Here is a 22,285-nt window from a genome sequence, read left to right on the forward strand (position 1 = left end):
TTAAAAAGGACACTAGAACTTTTAATTTCCGTTCCAATGAGCCCTCCCACGATATTCTAGGACCACTGGGTCGATACAATCACCCCTGGGGAAAAAAAAAACAAAAAAACAACACGCATCCGTTGATCTTTCTGGCAAAAAAAAATTCCAAGATTCCATATTTTTGTAGATAGGAGCCTGAAACCTCTGCAGTAGGGTTCTCTGATACGCTGAATATAATGGTGTGATTTTCATTAAGATTCTATAGCTTTTAGGGGGGTTTTCCCCCTTTTTTCGAAAATCAGCCAAATTTTCTCAGGCGCGTAACTTTTGATTTGGTAGGACTAGATTTGATGAAACTTATATGATTGAGATCAGTATTAAAATCTGATTCTTTTGATGTATCTATTGGTATCAAAATTCCGTTTTCTAGAGTTTCGGTTACCATTTAGCCGGGTCGCTCCTTACTTACAGTTCGTTAACACGAACTGTTTGAAACTGGGTTTCCTTCAGCATACATCTGTTGCCCTTTTGCTTATTCCTTCAAAAAAAAATTTGAGGGGTTATTATGGATAGGAATGTCCATTAATTTTGTGAATGCTTGACTGTTGATTTATAAACATGACAGAAAAAGTGAAGTTACAATGCGGCTCATTTCACGCCTGCCTCACCTCCTCATGGCAATTCGACTCTGGTGCTAGCGCTGGATCCGCGATGAATTTCACAAAACGCCTATCGTGTATTACACAGAAACATTCATCCGTCAATGACCATCTTCCAAGGTAACTCGCAAAACTGTTCAATTTATGCTAACAAAACTCCTTAGTTAATTGCAAATGATGTAATAAAAAAAATAGCAACGAAAAGCAGTAGAGGAAGTAAGTGCAAAGAATAATCGAGCGAGGTTACCCGTCTACAAGGGGGACGTCTACAAGTGCTTGATGATCACTATCATCAAGCACTCACCTTGGACAATGACTGAAGATTACAGATAAATCACTTGAGCACAACGAGCCCACTCTTTTTGAGAATATACAGCTCTACACTCTACTATTTAACTATTTTAGCGTACAAAGCGGATTTCTCAACGAGAACCTTCGTTGGAACTCTTTGTAGATGGGCACTGACCGACAATTAACACCGATTGCGCAACACAGTTCAAACAGTAGACGCGACCCTCAGACAGTAGGAGAGTACGCTTAAAATATACCTCACTAGCTCTCACACAGCACCTAGGCAGCAAGCAAGCACCCGTCTTGGTAAAATTATGGGGAATTAGATGGTCGATGGTAGCACCACAGCCCATTTAAAGCGGGAGGCCGTCGCGTTGATTATTCACACAGATTACAGGGGAAGGTCAAGTCTATACTAAGTAACGCAAACAAACTTTTTGGCATCAGATCCTGCCATGTTGCCAACCTGCTCTCAAATTAATACTTATTTTCTTTGTTTTCCCGTTGAGGAAAGGAAACTAAGGAACAAATACCTAAATAGCATGTAGATTACACCCAGGCGTAGACGAGCTTTTTTAAAACTAATTTCTCGATAATAGAAATTTTAATTTGGAAAATATAGTTCAAAAATTGTTTCTTTTTGAAAGGAAGGGCGCTATAACTTAATAATAGGAGGGGAGCACCGGGAATTTGCCCAGTGTCCCGCCAGGCCTGATTGTAAGATTATTAGCAAATTTAACCCAGCCTATTAGTCTTGAAACCTAGCCTTACGAAACACAGCCTGTTGTCTTGAGTGTATTTAGAACTTATTTATGTAAAAAATCTACTGCTATTTGTCATTAAAATGGAAACAAAAGGTATGTCATTACCGTCAACTATGTGTCTAATCGTTATAGATTGTTTAGATAAAGCCTCAGAATGATGGAGTGCTGCATCAAATTCCATTTTGAAGTCTGGCATGAGAACTGTCCCAGAGGAATGAGGTTCTTGTGATAAAATCACATTTTCAACATCTTGTTCCAAATGATCTTCAGTTGATAATGGATCTTTTTCTTCCAAATCTTAAAGAATGCGTAAGTAATTCAAATATATATGAATGCTACACGTTATAGCCTAAGCATTGGATACATATTTTATCGTCCATACTAACTCCAATTAATAGATGATTTGGAAATGCGGCACCAAATGCATCGGCAGCTACAAACATGAGCAAAGTAAGACGGAGAAGAATAATTAAACAAGAGGGTGGTTGCTAGGCAGAGCAACCGGGAAAATTTTTTAAATAATACCACAAATCACGTATAATTAGGAACGGTTTTGTTAATAAAGGAAACAGAGTTCAATTTTGTTTAAGCAAAAAGTTAAAAAAAAATTAGTGTAAAAATTTTACAAATGTTTTCGAAGAAAGATTTCACAGAGAAATAAAGGATTCCAGTAAAGCCTGAAACGAAAGGAATTTTGTTAATACAAGAAGCAAAAAATAACAATAATTATAGAAATGGCAAGTAGAACAAAGAATAGAAATTCAAAATTAACGAGATTATTGTGAGTTTAATATTTTATTTATGGATGAAAACTGAATATGAGAGTAATATGAGAATATATATATATAGTAATAGAGTATATATATATATATATATATATATATATATATATATATATATATATATATATATATATATATATACATGGGCGTAGGCAGCATCTTTTGTAGAGGGGGGCAGGCGCTTCTGTGATGGAGGGGGAGGGATCTTACTAATACTTCCCGAGGTCCTTTGAATATAGGTCTTTAGAAACTAGTCATTCTATATTTCACTAAAACTCAGCCCTTACCATTTTCCATGTTCTACTTTTCCTGCAACAGTATAATATAAGAGACCCACTATCCTACTTCCAATTTCCAGATAACATAAACACCACAAAAGCGATTTGACACAAATCACATTATTGTTAGATAACAGCTTCTTCTTAGAATTCAATTCAAAAGTTTACAGTTGGGCAAAATTAAATATCAAAATTGGTATAGGGCAGACCGGCCCACGTTAGCCAAAGCAAACAGATTCAATATAAAAACCTATGGGGCTTCTGGTGGATTATAAAAGCTCTGACAGATGACAGTGTATGTTTTTAAAATGTCTGACCTTAATTAATACTTTTACCAAAAAGTATCAGATTGGATCAGGTTTTATGGTGATTAACTGTGAAATTTTTTTCAATTTTGTCTGAAAGTCTATGCCTAATTACGAATACTAGAAAACTCGCGTTGTAAACTCACATTATATTCCCTTATTATTTGCTTATGTTTGCCAGCTTCCGAGACGTGCCATCTTCACCAGTTTGCTGTTAGTATTTTTTCATCCTGTGGGATAGTGAACTCCCATGTTCAGCCACAATCCCTAGGGTAAATTCGGCATGCCGTACCAAGTTGTTCCAAACAGGGCTATGCTTGTAAAAGCTGTGTAAACAGCATATTTAAAGGTTGAAGGCAAGCTTAAAACCCAAAACTGTGTTAATTCTGGCGTTGTTTTAATCCTGTCAGAACAGTAGGTAAACTGAAGTTCTATTTTTTCCTGTTAAATTTCATTCAAGATAAAATGATTAAAAGTAAAACAGAAGAGAAAAGAAAGAAAGGTGGCTGTGATCCAGAAGAAAATAAATAGCAGTTTTTTCTGTCTTATTCTACAAGAAGTCGGTTGGATTCTCTGGAAGTACCATGGTTGTCCCTAGAGGAACGCTGCAAGACTACATAAAAAACGTTGAAAAGTTAAATATCCCTCTAAAAAGTCTGGACCTGAATTTCTTTACACCTTGTTACAACACTTGATAAATAATTACAGAGGAATAAGAAAAAAGACTAAAACCTTACTCGAAAAGGATAGCTGATATGCTTTCGACTGTATTCCCCTAGAAGCGTGTAAATTTGCATACACTTATGCTAATATTAAGAGCATAAAAGTACCGGATAACGGAACTGCAAAGGCAGTGGAGACAGTGGAGGAATTACAGGTAAAGATTGGTACCGTGGTTTTATGGATTGTCTTAAAACTCCGTCAGTAAGAACACCAAAAACTACAAGCCTATGACGGACACCTGCTTTCAACTGTCACAGTGTAGGAGCTTTCTTTAACAACCTGGATTGAGGCCTATATAAACACATGTTTAGACCACAAGACATTTGAAGTTTTCACGAATCAGGTCTGAAAAAATCCACAAGCCTGGTAAAATCATTGCACAGCGAGCCCACAAGTAAGTAGGGAAGGTTACATCAGCAGAAAGAGGTCAGTTCACCACAATTTGTGCTGGTGTTAATGTGTTTGGAACACAGTCCCTCTTCTACTTATTTCCCCACAAAAACAGTGTCCGGAAATATTACTCAGGGGAGCTTTACCAGGAACCATCACGATCAGCTCAGAAAATACTTCTGGCTGGATGACTGCCTCTCATTCTTTGCTTTACTTGCAGCATTTTATCAATCAAGTCAAACCCAAAAATCAACAGGAAAAAAATATGAAAAAGTCAGAAGTGCTCACTGACACCCCTACGAAAGAATGCATTACTGCAAGGATAAAAGCTGTATCTGCCAAAAAGCTCTAGTCCTGGAACGGAAGAAAGTCAGACAAGTGAAAAGACTAAAAAGCAAAAGGTGTGTCTCTCGCAACAAGAGTTACAGTTAGAGTGACTATTCTGACGTAGATGATCCTGTATAAACAACTCTTCAGTCCCCAGCATAGACATTGAAGACGAGCCCCCTACCAGCAACTTCCAATTTGACCCTGAGAAAGTCAAGGCTGGTGATTACATTCTGATTGAGCTAGAGAGCAAGAAAGGGAATTCTGTTCACAATATTAACATTATCAAAAAGTAGCAACTAAAGAGCTTAAGGTCCACTTTTGGAAGGAGACTGGAGCAAGAGACTTTGCGCTAACTGACGAGATGGATTGTGTCTTATAGACAGAAGTTGAAATAAAATCGTCACCACTGGAAGGTAGAACACCAAGATTAGCGGTGTGGCTTACTTTTGGTCCTGATCAGTCAATGTATAATTTGAAATTAATACTGTTTACTTTTTTTTTAAACCTTAGTGAAATTCATTTTGTAGTTTTTTATGCTGACCATATTCTTTCTTAATTTTATAGCCGAAAAATAAGCTTTAGTGTTCCCCTGGTCACTTTTCTTTTTCTTTTGTCCGGTGGCCAAACGTAAGCCAGAGACGACCAAACCAGTGCCGGGGTGGCCCAGGTTTGGAACTCTTGACCACTTGGATACAGAGGCCTCCAGGTGGAAAAATGGCAGTGTATTTCTAATTGTCTTTTTCAAGGATGGTATTGAATGAGTTATTTTTACTCTGGCATGCTCAACAACTTCTTATCGCTTGAATCAATTCATGGAGAATTAAACAAGTAAAAATCAGCCGATCGTGGGCCAGTCTCCTGTCTATATATCGGACCAAAAATCAATATTGAAGATCGAAACGTAAATGTTAATATCGGAAACGATTTTTGGAAATTTCTGTTTATTTCTAGCTTTTTTAACCATCTACCAGGTAACATCCAACAAAGAATTCCAACATACAAAAAGTTTTCGCTAATATCTATCGTAAATTTGAAGTTCTAGGGAGGCAGCTGCCCTCCCTCTCGCCCATATACACATATATATATATATATATATATATATATATATATATATATATATATATATATATATATATATATATATATATATATATATATATATATATATATATATATATATATATATATATATATATATATATATATATATATATATATATATATATATATATATATATATATATATATATATATATATATATATATATATATATATATATATATATATATATATATATATATATATATATATATATATATATATAAAGACCATAAAAAGACCAGAAATTAAAATGTCTGTTCGTTTTAAGTTTCCTTAATATACTGAATAATTTCTGTACGTTTTAAGTTTTAATGTCACTCCTCATTTTCATTGCTGAAATAGTTTCATGCTGAAACTATTATGAATAAATAAAACGAACCTAAAACAAATTACTATTAGAGTGAAGGATAACACCGAGAAATAAAACAATAGACTCTGCTATAGACAGATAGACGAAACCTAAAGACCAGAAATTAAAATGTCTGTTCGTTTTAAGTTTCCTTAATATACTGAATAATTTCTGTACGTTTTAAGTTTCAATGTCACTCCTCATTTTCAGTTGAAAAAACATGTTGTTTTAATTAAATACACTATAAGGCCTAACAGACTAAAATTTTACCACCTTCTGCTTTCAAGAATTAATGAATAAATACATAAAACTTTTTTTTTATAAATAAATATGAATTCTAAATTTTCTATTATTCAGTGTTCTCAATTAAACATATATCACATACCATAATTAGTTTTTAAAAAATGTTACAAAACCCATCATAGGAGTGTTATCAAAATTGGCTTTACGTAAATTTCTAATTCGATATAAATCTAAAAACGTACATCCTTACCTTCAAAAGCTGGTCTCTTCTTAACAGATTGATCAAGAACAGCCCCAAGCTGTAGACCTGTGGCATTAAATTCCATTTTGAAGTAAGGTGTGTGATCAGTCATAGCTGGTCGAGGTATATATGACATAATCGAGTCTTCAACGTCCTCATTTAACAATGGATATTTGTATTCCAAGTCTAGAAAATGGTAGTAAATGTGGAATATACAAACTACCTAGATACTCGTAATTGTATATATTACGTTTATATATTGTATATATTACAATTAAGGCCAGAAGCTAATTTACACTTTCCTGTAAACTATTTTTATTTCTAGCTATGTGTTCTTATTTCTCATAATACAAAAAAAAAATCCAAAATCACTAAGATTGTCTAACAAATATAATATAACTCTATAGACCACTAACAAATGAATGCGGACTGAAGTTTAATATATAATTCGATTCATTCTCAAAATCTTAACAATATTTGATTTATTAAAATTAGTCCTATAAAAGAAGAAAATCTTATATATTTTTAGTAGCCCCTAACATATCCCTTGTGTTCTTTAGAAGTTTATTTGTCCGTTGGGATTCTAGAGCAATGTAATGGTTGAGGTTTTGAAAGTTATCTGCTGCGTAGCTAGGAAACCTACAGAAATTAATTTTAAAACATTTTTCCACAAAAAAGTTTTTCAAGGAAAAGTCAAGAGCTACATTAAACCAAAAATGGTCAGAAATAAATTTAAATAACAGTTGAAGCAAATGATAACCAGTTCAGTCAAAAAACAAACAATGACAAAATTGATCATGTGACAAAGAATGAAAATAGCCCACACTGTAGGCACACTGTAATTATCGGATGAAGATTTTGTTAAATGCTAGCATTGAGACACAAATCTACTCTTAAAACATGCCATCGAGCCATTACAAGCAGTAGAAGGAAGCAGATTCCAGAAAAAAAATTTCATCTAAACAAGTCTGATATTCACGGATTCTTCAAAATGATAATTAAAAATTACAATTTTACTTATTGTTATGTTTAAGCGGACCCTTAATCATGTGATAAATGATAACCAATTCAGTCAAAAAACAAACAATGACAAAATTGATCATGTGACAAAGAATGAAAATAGCCCACACTGTAAGCTATTATAGCCAGGGGCCAGAAGCTAATTTACACTTTACGGAAAACTATTTTTATTTCTAGCTATGTGTTCTTATTTCTCATAATACAAAAAAAAATCCAAAATCACCAAGATTGTCTAACATATATAATATAACTCTATATATTTAACTCTACACATATAACTCTAACAATATAATATATAGTACCAAGATCACAAACAAATGAATGCGGACTGAAGTTTAATATATAATTCGATTCATTCTCAAAATCTTAACAATATTTGATTTATTAAAATTAGTCCTATAAAAGAAGAAAACATTTAAAATGTATTTTGTTTTCAGTAGACCTAAAATTACGTTATCTTAGAAAAGTACAGGGGTGCATTAGCCATACTTCTTTTTGTGATAGTCTCTGCTCGTTTTAATTTTGAATTTGTTATGTGTTACAATTTATGTTTGTATTGCGTTTCACTTATCTATTGTCAGTGATTTACAGTGCACATTTGCTTCAACTGCTATTGAAACTTATTTCTGACCATTTTTGGTTTAATGTAGCTCTTGACTTTTCCTTGAAAAACTTTTTTGTGGGAAAATGTTTTAAAATTAATTTCTGCAGGTTTTTAATTGAGTCTTTTTCATCCACTAAGAAAAGTATATTTTACATATGTTCGGTTTTTCTCAAGACAAATAAAGATTTGGCTTACTATTTATATGCTGGACAATGAATTTTATCCAAAATTTCGAAATATATCTTTTTTGTGCCATCATTATAACAAAAACCAGAAACAGAAAAAAAAATTTGCCTTCCTTCGTTTCCGTGGATTGGTGCCCATGGAAACTCTCAAAATTATTAACAGAGGGACCTACCTAGGCCACCATCCTAGCTAGGTAGCAGATAACTTTCAAAGCCTCAACCATTACATTGCTCTAGCATCCCAATGGACAAATAAACTTCTAAAGAAAACAAGGGATATGTTAGGGGCTACTAAAAATATATAATTATACTGGACAAAACACTAAAATATTAAAATTTAGATAATTTCAAACGTTAAATTATTTCTTTTTCGGAGTTTTTTTTTGTAATTTTACTCTTATGTTTTTGTTGTTCCACATAACAATTTAATTCATAATGCAAGTAATCCCAAGAGAAGTAAAACTATTTATATGAAAAGCAAAATACATAGTAAAGTTACTTGCTCAGTCAGTCAGCTGTTTGCTGAGAGTCTAGCAGCGGATATTCGAATACGAAAATCTAGTGTTCCTTTGCAAATGTTGTAATTTATTGCACTCCATTTTAAGATACGAATTCCCTGGAAAACGATGCTTTGTTGCTGCAGTACTTGTCAGAGCTTTCAGTTTCTAAATATTTTTTAGTTATTGATGGAGAATTTAATATGCCTAATATTGATTGGTCAGTACATAAAACAAAAATGGATTCCAGGTCTTTTCAATTTCAGTTAAGATTTGTCATAGGCAGCGTAATCGTGCTGCCTAACTAAAGAACGATGTTGGCACAATGTATTATTTATTTTTTGGGGTTAGACCAGGGCACTTCGTATCGAAGGAGTTGTAGACATTTCGAAAAGGGCTACTTCGATTGGAAATTGGAGTGGCTAGTGCCCTTTTTAATAGTCGATAGTGATTGGATGGCAACTAACACCCGTTCCACGCCCACCATTTCCCAAAACACATCCAATCAAAATTTTGAGATAGCCATTTTATTCAGCGTAGTTGATTTCAAAATAGAAATTACGTTTTTAAGGAGGACACTCCCCCAGAGCCCTCAGGCCAAGGGTTGGAAGTTATGCCCTGGGGGCATAGAAGATTTTTTATAGAAAACGTTGTTGTAGAAACTTCAAAAAATACTCATTCGATTGGAAATTCAAAGGGCTAGTACCATTTTTAATAGTCAAAAGCGATTGGAGGGCAACTAACCCCCCTCTCACGCCCACCTTTTCCCCAAACATATCTAATCAAAATTTTCTGGCATAACCAGCAACACTTTAAGCGTCCTGAAGTACTGATTCTGCCTGCCTACCAGTGGGTAAAGGCAGGCACACATAGCAGCCCCCACCCCTGGGGTGTAAGAGGGGACTCATCAGGTGAGACCTATACCAATTTTAACTTGTAATTTGACTACAGTAACCAATCCTTGGGTTTATGCCACTGCTACTGTTGATGCTTGGTGTTCTGTGCTGATTGCTTTCTATTCTTCAAATTTCACAATCCCCTGCTTTGGTATTTGAAATTTGTTACTTTATTGTGGACTATATCCTGCCTAATACCCAAACTGTTTTATACCACTGCTTATTCAATTCAATTTATTTAAATAAAAACAAGATGAAACATAACACCAATAATAATAAGGATCCGGGAAGCGAACTTGTTGAGGACCATAACAAAAAAAAATGAAAAATGAACAAGAGAGAAAAAAAAGAAGAAAAAAAACAGAAAAAAGAGAAAACACGGGAAAATTAAAGCAAATAGATTAAAAATTTATAGATTTATAATATCAAAGTTTAGTAACATTGTTATACAGCGTGCGAAAACTTGTGGATAGCTCGATACTAGGGGGTATTATATTCCATTGAAGTATAGATTTATAAATGGGAGATCGCTGGGCGGAGCTAGAGACACACTTGGGGACAATAAAGGAACGGTTGGATGAACGGAGACATAGGCCTTCAGAATTATTGCAATTAAAATAAGATAATAATTGGGGAGGAAGGTTTTTATGGTAAGCGGAGTGTGCAAGGGATAAATTTAATTTTTTAACAATTTGTTCAAAAGGAATAATTCCAAAATCGGAGTACAAGTCCTGAGTGGGACATAGTTGGGGCAGCCAAAATACTGCTTTCATGGCACGGTTTTGGGCAGATTTTAATTTATTGGTAACTGAAGGATAAGTGTTGCCCCAAACAGATCCACAGTATGAGATATATGGGTAAATAAAAGAGTAATAAAGGGCGACAAGGATATCAGGGGGAAGAAAATTATTCACACGATTAATCATACTTACCTGTCACAAAATTATTGCTCTGATACAGGATATATGAGTTGCAAATGATTGGGAGGAGTCTATGTGGACACCAAGAAACTTGGCAACTTCTACCTGCGGGAAGAGATTGGTGGTATATTTTAGGCCAAGTGCTTGCTGAGCTTCATTTTTTTTGTAAGGGGTTCGAAATAATACAACCTGACTTTTCTTGCTGTTAATGGTCATGCGGTTAACGAGAGACCATTCCTGTGCTCTATTCAGAAGAATTTGAGCAGAAGTGATGACGGATGGTAAATTAGGGCCGGTGATGAAAAAGTTGGTATCGTCAGCAAAAAGTACAGGGTGCACTGATGGACCCAGGCCTGTAACCAAATCATTAATATAAAGGAGAAAAAGTATTGGACCAAGAACAGAGCACTGCGGGATGCACCTTCAGACAAATTGGGAATGCGAGGGCATTCTACTCGGACCCACACTCTGTACTCTACCAGAGAGATAGGAGCCGAACCTTGAGAAAGGAATTCCACTAATCCCTATGTTCTTGAGTTTACTTAATAAAATACTGTGATAATCCATGTCAAAGGCCTTAGAAAAATCCAGAAATAAGCCAATTACAGTATTTTTAAGGTCAGGTTGGGAACGGATAAACTGTGTGGCGTCGATTAGTGCATGAGCAGTTGAAAATTTGGAACGGAAGCCATATTGATGAGAATAAATCAACGAATCTGAAGGATTAATCCCAAATTAAAAGGAAGAAAGACGTCGGAAGATAATTCTCTCAGGCACTTTGGATACAACTGGGAGAAGTGAGACTGGACGATAATTACTTATCTCAGACGGATCGTCTTTTTTATGAATCAGGATAACAATTGCTGATTTAAATATTTCTGGGAAGACTCCATTGATCATAGACAGGTTTGCTATATGCACAATGGGTTCACAAACATAGGAAAATGCAGTTCTAAGAAGCTTATTACTTATCCCAAAGAAGTCAGGCGTACTACTATTAGAGAGAGATTTGATAACTTGAAGCACCTCATTACTATCAGTTGGAGAGAAAAATATGGATCTGGGATTCTTGCTAGGGTGTACTGACTCGGAGGGAGAGCAATAGTTAGCATTTGGAATATTGGTGAAATAATTATTAAAAGCATCCAGTACTGAAATTGGGTCAATTAATCTGACACTGATGTCCTTAAGGTTAATAGGTATAGATCTTGAATTCCTTTTTTTTGACAGAGTTTCATTTATTGTTGACCAAATTTTTTGCAAGGTCCCTTTGCAGTGAGTGATTTTTGAATATTAATAATTTTTTTTTGCTTCACAGATGAGTTTGGTATATAAGTTTTTGTAATTTTTATAATTAGTTAGGTCAATAACGCTACTGGTTTTGCAAGCTAACTTATATAGGTCTTTTTTACAGTATGAAGAGATTATGAGGCTATTGGAAATCCAGGGGTGTACATAGGTAGTTTTACAGTTTGATTTACAGACTGGAAAGGTTGAACTGATAAGATCACTCAGTCCTTGTGTAAAACCAATTGTGACTGAATTAACATCGTGACAATCAAAACCTTTGACCAGTCAAAGTATTTCAAACGATCCGTCAACCGGTTCATATTCACAATATTATATATTCTATTAGATGAAGGGGTATTAGTTCTAGGGTGTTTAGTAGTTGGTTGGAAGGGTAGGGAGAGATAGATTGGAAAGTGGTCTGACAGGTCAGAGAATATTACTTTGGAGGACAGGTGGTTTCCCAGGGAAGTGGATACAAAAATTTTATCAATCACAGTAGCGGTAAACCTCATAGGATCAACTCTATTAGGAAAAAGGATTGTTGGAAGACGACCACTTGAGGTAAATGTTTCAAAGAAGGTATCAAAATCATTATTAGTGCTAACATTTAGTAAATTACAATTGAAGTCCCCAAAAACTATTGCCTTCTTTTGTGGTAAATTAATAAAACTAGAAAAGTCATCAAAAATATTACAAAAGAAAGGTGTCGGAAATGAGGGTGGTTTATAAAACAATGAAACAATAAAAGAATTGTCGTCAACACTTATATCAACAATTATTGAATAAATGCATCTATTATTTATAGGTTGCGAGATTAAGGATTCACAGTGTAATAGCCTGGTGAATTTTAGACTTGACCGGATGTAAAGAGAAATGCCACCAGAGGACTTGGTTAATTTTCTTTCAATATGAATAGCTTGAAAGCCAGGGAGGGAAAATTCATTAGTATCATCAATTTCTGAAAACCACGTCTCCGTTATTCCAATTACGTCGAAAGGGCAGTAACAGTTAATTAAAATTAAATCTTTAAAATTAGTCCACTAATCTATTATGCTTATGATGTTAAAGCAGATTATATTAAGTTTGACCCATTCTTTTATATTAGGATTTACATTTTTTACAAAATCAATTTTGTAGATTCACTGAAAGATTAAATGGATAAAAGGGCTATCACTGCTAGCTAAGGGGTTGTTGTGCACATAATTTTGGTCAATCTAATAGTTAAAAACAGAAAATTCGCGCAGGGATAATTTCGTGAAAAACGTAAAACCTTGAATAGTATACATCAAAATATCCACTTTTGGTCGAAGTTTCATCATTTGCTTGATTTGAATATTGAAATTCTTCTTCAGCCGATAAATTATCTTTGGTGGTAATTTTGGACTGGGATGGAGAGTTTGCCGTTTTTTTCATATATTTCTTGCCTTTGACTAGGGCAATGGCACCGATTTGATTAGCAGTTGAGTCAACAGGCTTAACTAGCTTCGATGTGGAATCTATGTCCTTTTTGATGGAAGATAGTTGAGCTATAGCTGTTTGCAAGATGTCATCACCTAGGAGTTTAATGATAGATTTCTTCTTGAGAATATTTTTGGTTTCTCCTGGTTCATTAATAACCTCAGTTAAGTGATTGATTGTGAGATAGTTTGCAAGTCTCTGCCATTCTTGGCAACTTTCGGATGAATCTTTTGGGGGGCAGGATGTTGAAGTAAACTTAGGTAAGGGATATTGGGGACTGACTAATAGCTTGAGTATGAACATTGTTTGCCTCTTTAGGAAATGATACTGTATTTGCATCTTCTACAACAACTGTTGCTTGGCTTCTACTGGGCCGATGGGGCGTGGGTTGCCGAGGGATTCTTGCAGCTACAACTGAGTAAGGTAGGTTCATTTTATCCGATGTTCTAAGGATTACGACTCGCTTTTGGTGAGCCGGGCAAGATTGTTTTTGGAGGACTATGTGTCCCTTACGGTTACAATTTCTGCAGAAAGGGTCTGACTCAGGGCATTCACTAATTGCATGGCCTGTTTTCCCATACTTAAGGCAAGACGGGTGGGACTGTTTGCAGTGTTTTTTGCTGTGGCCGTGGGCCAGACAAGTAGAGCATTGTAAGGGCTTAGGCTTATAAATCTTATAAAAAAGAGACATACCGTGCAAGAATATTCCTCTGTTTAGCTCTACTTTGCAGGAAATGAGGATTGAACGGCTTGGGTGAAGAACTCCTTCTTTGTTTAAACTTAGCCTTATTGCAGTTGAAGGATTTATGAGAAGGCCTGAAGAATCTATTAGTTCAGTTTGTATTTCCTCCACTTTTACACTAGTATCAACACCATAAAGCACTTACTTGTGTAACTTTTCCACATTTTTTTTTTGTTGCTAAAATTTTCGAGACATCAAGAATTGTTTCTTTGGATTTTGAAAGGAAATGATCTGCTTTCTGAGAAAAGATAAAGTAAATATAAATCTACTTTTCCTGCTTGAAAACAAGTTCAAAATTTACCTTGGCGATCAGAAAAACAGATTTCCTAATTTGCATTATTCGATCTTTTGAAAAGGGTTGGCCATTGATTTTCTTGATTGAGACAGTATAATAATTAGGGTAATCTGCACTACTAGTTTCTGGGACACTTGAAGGGAGAGGTTGCACTATCACTGGCGATCGAGTTTCATCCTTTTTCCTCTTTTTGCCAGGTGTCTCACCTCTTTCATTAGAGTTAGTTGTGGCAAATGCCTGAATTCCTGACAGGTTATACTTATTCTGTTCCTGTTTTGTTGTTTACTTCAGATAAGAAATGAAAAGTCAACTCAAGCCACCTTGTGAACTAAGGTCTGACAGCTCAATCCAATTCTCTGGATCAGACTCTGTTTCAGAGCAACTACTCATGCTCACTAACCACATAAATAGTATAAAAATCAAACATAAAATGCTAGCAGATTCACTACAACCTGACAACCTTAAATCTTTAGTGAAAGGGTTACTTGATGACCTTATATTGACTGATATCTCTTCCCAGGTAGATGAGGCAGTGGTTAAAATGAAAGAGGAACAGAAATTCATGCAACATAATGTCACTATCTCTTCAGATAAGCTGGATGCAATCAAGCAGGAGGTGTATGCTGGCCTCAACCTAGATCTTAGTAATCTAGTGGATAAAACTCTTGAAAGCTATAACAGACGCATATTTTCTGTTGAATCTTCATTGGCTACTACAGAGCCATCCATGATAGGCCTTAAAAACTCTTTCCAGCCTATCCAGTCCAACCTGGCAAGATTAAATGACAGTTTTGAACAGCAGGCTTTGAGCAACCAAGTTATTGTCTTTGGGGTGAAAGAGGAGACCTCCATTGAAAACACTGAAAGTAAATTTTTGTCACTATGTGCTGGGAAATTTCCTGGCATGCCAATTATTTAGTCTGATGTTGTATCAGCGAAAAGAATTGGCAAACCATCTACAAAACCATGACCCATAGTAGTTGAATTTTGCAACCTACGAGTTCGTCAACTGCTTCTCAGACAAAAGAAGGATTTGAAGGGATCGGGGATTCTATTTTCTGAGACGCTTACAAAACCACGCTTACAACTTCTTTCATATGCCAAGTCAAAGCTTGGCTTACGTAATGTTTGGTCCAGTAAAGGTGATATCCTGTATAAAACCAAATCTGGAAGAGTGGTTAAGTTTAATAATCAGAACGAAATTGATTTATGTGCTGCAAATGCAGAAAAATTAAAGTGATGGATTTAGATTTATTTTCTTATAATATATTGAATTATTTCTGTAGGGATTTACTTGCTGTTCTTAAAATATTCCTCAATTATTCTTTACTGTCCTCACATAATTCTGACTGGTACCATATTACACTTTGTGCCAATAGTTTGGATGATATGTCCCTTCCCACTAATATTTCTTTATGTTTGTTTGTGATTCTGTCACCTTCATGTTGTCTGATTTACATTATATTCTTGTCGTGTCATTATACTTGTAACCCCCATAATATCAACTGGTCACACATTATAGTTTGTGCTAATACTTATAATAATATGTGCCTTCCCACTGATTTTTCTTTATTTTTGTTTATGATCCTTTCACCATCATGTAGCTTGGCTTCTATAATGTTTTCGTCATGTCAGCACACTTGCAGCTCATAAAATTTTCACTGGTCCCATATTGCATTTTGGGCAAATATTATGAATCATATATGTTATCCCACTGTTATTTATTTTTTTTTATTTTCGTTTGTGATCCTATTACCTTTATGCAGGCTGATTTCTTTCATATTTTTGTCATTTCAATTGCAGCTCATGTAATCTTGACTGGTTCCACATTATACTTGGGGCCAATATTCTGATGAATATGTGCCATTCCACTATTATTTCCTTATCTGGGTCGGTGATCCTATCGTCTTCCTGTAGCCTGAATTCTATCATATTTTTCTCATGTCAGCAAACATGCAACTCACATAATTTTGACTGGTCCCATATTATATTTTTGGTTAATATTTTGAATAATATATGCCATCTCATTGATATTTCTTTATCTTATTTTTTGATCCTATCACCCTTGTGTACCCTGAATTCTATCATATTTTTGTCGTGTCAGTATATATGCAGCTCTCATAATTTCTTACTACCCATATTATACTTTGGGCTAATATTTGGAATAATATGTGTCATTCCATTGATATCCATTTATATTTGTCTGTGATCCAATCACCTTCAGGTAGGCTGACTACTATTATATTTTTTTTTTCTCATGTCAGCATACTTACAGCTTACATAATTTACTGGTCCCACATTATAAATTGGGCCAATACTTTGAATAAAATGAGTCATTCTACTGATATCTCTTTATGTTTTTTGTAATCCTCTCACCTTCATGTAGCCTAATTTCTATTATTTTTTTGTCAGTCCAGCACACTTGCAGCTCATGTAACAGCAACTGGTGTCACATTATACTTTGGCCCAATACTTTGGATAATTTGTGCGATCCCACTTATATTTCTATGTGTACATTTATTATATGTGATAATTATGGGTGATTTCCCTTTTCTTTTGAATTCTTCTATTCTTAAATCGGTCATATTTGATCAACAAAGTAGGGCTGGTAAGCAAGAGACTCACACACTTGACCCTCTCCTTGAATCTATGGTTAATTCTAGCTGTAATTATCACACTACCATTGATTATTGTGATAAAATTATACCATCACTGTCTTTAAATAGTAGCTTCAATGTATTTTGTTTGAATGTGCGTGGGATAAGAGAAAAGTGGGATAGTCTGAAATTGTATTTGTGGTCTGATAATTCTTGCCCTTTTGATGTAATAAGGTTTAACAGAAACATGGTTATCTGATGGTGAAAATTTTATAGCCTATGATATGCATCGTTATGTTGCTGCCCTTATCCCTATAATGGTAACAAAGTGCTCAGGGGGTCTTTCTTTATATATTAAGTCTCATATTGAGTTTAGAAGAAGGTCTGACCTTGAATCCTTGTTTACATCAGTAGTAGGACAGTTTATTCTCTTGTTATTGATCTGAAAAGCCAGTTTGCATGTGACACTGTTTGTTTGTTTTATAAGCCCCCTCCTTTTCCAACACATTTGTTCTGTGATTTCCTTGATCAACTTTCTTGTCTGGGGTCTTTCTCTAAAAAACGTATTTGTGTTTTGGGAGATTTTAATTGTCATGTATTAAATATTGGATCAAGTGATAAATGTGACCATCTCTTTGATGTGCTTTCTTCTGCTGGTCTACTTCCTTCAATTTTTTTTCCTTCTCGTGTTGACCCAACTAGAAATACTGCCACTTTAATAGACAATATTTTCATTTCTCATTCTTCTAATTTGAAGTTTACTTCTGGTCTTGTTTTCACTGATCTTTCTGATCACTTCCCTATTTATGTTTCACTTTTAGTGCCTCACTGAGATTGCTCTGGATGAGCAGGGTGAGTCTTCCTTTAGAACCTCCACAGATAAAGAAATTTCTAATTTAATACATAGTCTTCAGAGTAATGATTGGTCTAGTGTTCTTGAAGCTAATGATGTTGATTGTGCAACGAATTTATTTTTGTGTCGTATGGGAGCTCTGTTGGATAAGCATTTTCCTCTTAGAAAGAGGCCAAGGAATTCCACACCCAACTGCCCATGGATGTCTAGAGGTCTGATCAATGCTACACATATGAAAGCGTCTCTGTTCAAGGCTGCATATAAAAGTAAGACACAGGATGATCTTTTGAAGTATAAACTTTATAAAAATGTGCTTACTTCTTCAGTAAGTGCAGCCAAAAAGCTATATTTTTCGCGTCGAATTGATGAGTGTAAGGGAAATTTGCGAAAGGTTTGGACTGTAGTTAATGAAGCTCTTTCCCGCAAGAAACTCAAGTAGTCCCCCTCCCCCCTGTCGCTACAGAAAAGCCGGTGGGTCTTTTGTGGACAAAAATTCTTCAGAAAGCGCCTTCAAATCGTATTTCACCTCACTTCCTTCAGTTCCTAATCCACCCTACAGCAGAGTAAGTAGTTTTCCCTTAGCAGAAAAGTAATTTTTCCTTTTTCCATGCAGTGATACCGAAATTTCTAACATTATTTCTCAGCTTTCAAGTAGCCGTTCAGTTGATGATTTTGGTTTGAGCTGTAATGTTCTTAAAAAAATTTGGCAGTTTGTTTCTAACCCCATCTCACACATAACTAACCTCTCTCTTTCTTCTGGTGTTTTTCCTCATTTATTTAAGGTTGTTAATGTCGTACCTTTGTTTAAAAAAGGTGATTCATCTCTAATTTCAAATTATAGACCTATTTCTCTCCTTCCTGTAATTTCTAAGGTTTTTGAAAAAGTAGTGTATTGTAGACTCTCTTCATTTGTATTTAGTACTAATACGACTGCAGGTAATTCTTTCATAACTAATCATCAGTATGGCTTTCGTCCCAGTTTTTCTACCTTGCATGCACTTTCAGATGCAACAGCGTTTGTGCGTGTTAACCTTGACAAGGGCTTATGTGTTTTGGGTCTATTTCTTGACTTTTCAAAGGCATTTGATATGGTCGTTCACTCTGTTCTTTTGTCTAAATTATCTTCATTTGGAGTGCATCGAGTCCCACTTGAAGGGTTTAGGTCTTACCTCTCAGGGAGATCTCAGTATGTTTCGGTTAATGGCACTTCTTCCTCTTCCTTGCCTATTGTGAAAGCCGTCACACAAAGCTCTGCACTTTGCCCTCATTTTTTTTTAATCTACATTACTGATATTGTTAACGGTCTTCATCCCTTTTTGCAGCTTATTCTATTTGCTGATAGTACTAACTTTCTCATTTCTGCAGTGGAACTACCATCTGCCACTTCCCTAGCTCAAGGTCTTTTTGATAAAGTAAAAGATTGGTGCTGGTCAAATGGTATGACTCTCAACAGCCAAAAAAGTGCCATTGTACACTTTAGAACCCCTTATCGTATGAGAGACGCAAGGGAGCCAACCATCCTGACTTATGGGAATATTATACCGCAAGCTACTATAGTGAAATTTCCTGATGTGTATCTTGACTGTTTTCTTTTTTTTAAACCCCATATAACTCATACCCGTTCCCTTGTCCTCCGCCAATCTTCAATGTTATACAGGGTTAACTCATTTCTTCCGCCAGATGTTATGCTTTCTCTTTATTATGCTTTTATTTTTCCTTACCTTTCCTATTGCTGTTCTGTCTGGGGTAGTACTAATAAATCTCTTCTCTGCTCACTTCAAAGAGCCAAAAATAGGGCAGTAAAGGCTAGTTTTCTTCTACCTCGATTTTACCCTTCCTCTGATCTTTATAATGATACTGGAATAGCTCCGCTGGATCGTATTGTGGGTAAAAGTTACCTTTATTTAGCACATTCTGCTTTTCTAGGTACACTTCCACTATCTCTGCAGCAGTTTTTCTTTCTGTCAGGCAGGTACTCTTCTTTTTTACGTAGCTCTTATCGCAGGTTTATTTTACCTAAGCGATCATCGACAGCAGGTCAGAGGTCTCTTGTTTATCAATCTATTTTACTATGGAACTCCATCCCTCCTGATGTCCCTATCTCTTTCTGCAAAGGCAGTTTCTCACTGGGTATTTCCAGTATAGTATTCCCCCTTTTTTTCTTCTTTTTTTTTGCATTCCATCCAAATTTATATGTCTTTTTTTTTCATTCAATATATTTTTCTGATTTTTTTTATATATATTTAATACTAATTTTCAATCTCTTCTTCGATTATATATTTTTTTTCAGTTATTTGTGAAGTTTCCTGTTCATTCTCCTATTTTCATAAATGTCTCTTGATCTTTTTTTTTTTTTTTTTTTTTTTTTTTTTTTTTAAGTATGTTTTTCTTCTATTTTTTTATGTGCTTTATAATAGTGTCTTACTTGTTTTGTTGGCCCTTTACAAGCTGAGCTTCTTGGGCGTGTATGAACTTTAAGTTTGTAATTGTTTTGTTTTTAGTATTAATAAATTGATTGAATGATTGATTGAGGATGACAACCTCTCCCCCCCCCACAGCCCTCAGGGCAAGGGTTAAAAGTTATAGGGTTATATAAGGTTTTCATAGAAAGCGTTGTCGTAAAAACTTCAAAAGGGGCTCATTCAATTGGAAGTAGAAATGGCTAGTTTTTAAAAGTGGAATGTGATTGGAAGGCAACAAATATCCCTACCGCGCCCACCATTTATCCAAACGCATCTAATCAAAATTTTGATAGCCATTTTGTTCTCCTTAGTTGAAAGTTCAGGAAATTAGGTCCTTTAGGATGATAACCCCCTCAGAGCCCTCAGGGCAAGGGTTATAAGTTATAGCCTGGGGGCATGTACAGGGTTGCCAAAACTTTTAGGGACAAAAGAGTCCAAATCAGTCAAGAAAGGACACTTTCAGAGTCCCTCTAGAAAATTAGCCAGAATACAGGGTTGCTACTATGAATTTTCAAAACCTGTGAAAAAATTCGCCCCCCCCCCCTTAGTTCTGCTACCTAGCAGTCTGGTATCTGCATGAGTTCTGCAGGTATTTCCAGCTTTGACATTAACCCTACCTATAAATTAAGTTAATTGCTAGTTAAAGTTCAAGAGGTGGAAGAAAAAATCGTCATGAGAATGTCAACAGAGCGAAATTTTATATAGATTATCGATACCACTACCAATCTTAGTCGAAAAGAAAAGAACCAATCATAGAGATTTATTTTCACTTCGGCATTTTCTTAAAGATGCGAGTCGTTGATCTTCGGTAGCTATTAAGGATCTTTGGGTGCGACAAGATCCAAATGGCAGTAGCAACGAAATGTCTATTTTGACCTACATTGTTTTATAGTTAAACAAAAGACGTTGATCCCCTTAACCACTCAGCCAACTGGTTGGTCAAGTGGTTAGAATCGTTTAAAAACTCCTCTATCTTGCCCTTTTCGGAACATTTAGGAGTAGCCCTGAGCAAAAGTGACATTTTTGAGAAAAAAAAGAGTGAGAAGACAAGGCTGATTGAAATAGATTCGCTTGAGTTATACTTGATAGAAACTGGTGACCAGCATTTGACAAAAAATCACAGCTGAAAGTATAGAATATAAAACAAAAACATTCGCTAGCGACTATAAATAAAATTGAGCCGCAACACAGCTTTTCTACGAAACTCCATTCTTTCTATGACAGCAGTGTAATAATAGCATATCCACACGGCTACACGCCACAGGGATATACGCGGAACGCGCCAGCAAGGAATGGCCATACACTTTTTCTTTCAAGCCTTCTCAGCGGCCTTGGTGACTTTACCACTAGCAGTAGGTGGGTCCTTGAAGTTTACCGACTTGACGATAAAAGTCAACCGTAAGATAGAAGAAAAAGATGGATTCGATAGTTCTTATATACCACATTGGTTAAGACTTTAGGTCCTATTCCTGTTCGGTTGATAAATGGTGTTCACGCAGGGCGCAAAAACATCTAAGAAAAATCCCCAAGACGTTACAAAAGCTTAAAAGTAAAGTACAAATTAAAAGCAGTCGTATTTATAAAAAAAAAAGAAGAAAATAAAGACATTTGGTTTTTGATTTGGAAAAATGTCCAAAAAGTGTTTTTTTTTCAAAAAACTGCCTTTTTTTACCGAATAGTGTCCTGGTGTCCCTCAGAGTGAAAAAGTGTCCAAAAGCCACTAAAAGTGTCCATTTGGCATCCCAGGGCATATAAGGTTTTTATTGAAAGCTTTGTTGTAGAAACTTGAAAGAGGGCGCATTCGATTGGAAATTCAAAGGGCAAGTGCTCTTTTTGATAGTCGAAAGTGATTGGAGGGCAACTAACCCCCCCCCCCCCTCACGCCCATCTTTTCCCCAAACACATACAATCAAAACTTTTAGATAGCCATTTTGTTCAACGTAGTTGAAAGATTTGGAAATTAGGTCTTTATGGATGACACCCCCTCCCCCCACAGCCCTCAGGGCAAGGGTTGTAAATTATGCCCT

The 22,285-nt window shown here is 35.4% G+C and overlaps 1 protein-coding gene across 1 annotated transcript in view; it reads right to left on the reverse strand.

The window, feature by feature from the left end:
• Positions 1-22,285, reverse strand: part of LOC148952920 (uncharacterized) — a 136,759-nt gene that overhangs the window by 104,373 nt on the left and 10,101 nt on the right. The window contains exons 3-4 of the mRNA XM_089087827.1: positions 6,449-6,625; positions 1,802-1,993 (exon numbers count right to left, since the gene is read on the reverse strand). Of these exons, the coding sequence (XP_088943953.1) occupies positions 1,802-1,993; positions 6,449-6,625 (369 nt within the window). The remainder of the gene's footprint in view (positions 1-1,801; positions 1,994-6,448; positions 6,626-22,285) is intronic.

The sequence above is a fragment of the Artemia sp. Qi Xiang Cuo genome, chromosome 4 (genome assembly GCF_049724085.1).
Source record: "Artemia sp. Qi Xiang Cuo chromosome 4, ASM4972408v1, whole genome shotgun sequence".
Taxonomy (NCBI): Eukaryota; Metazoa; Arthropoda; class Branchiopoda; order Anostraca; family Artemiidae; genus Artemia; species Artemia sp. Qi Xiang Cuo.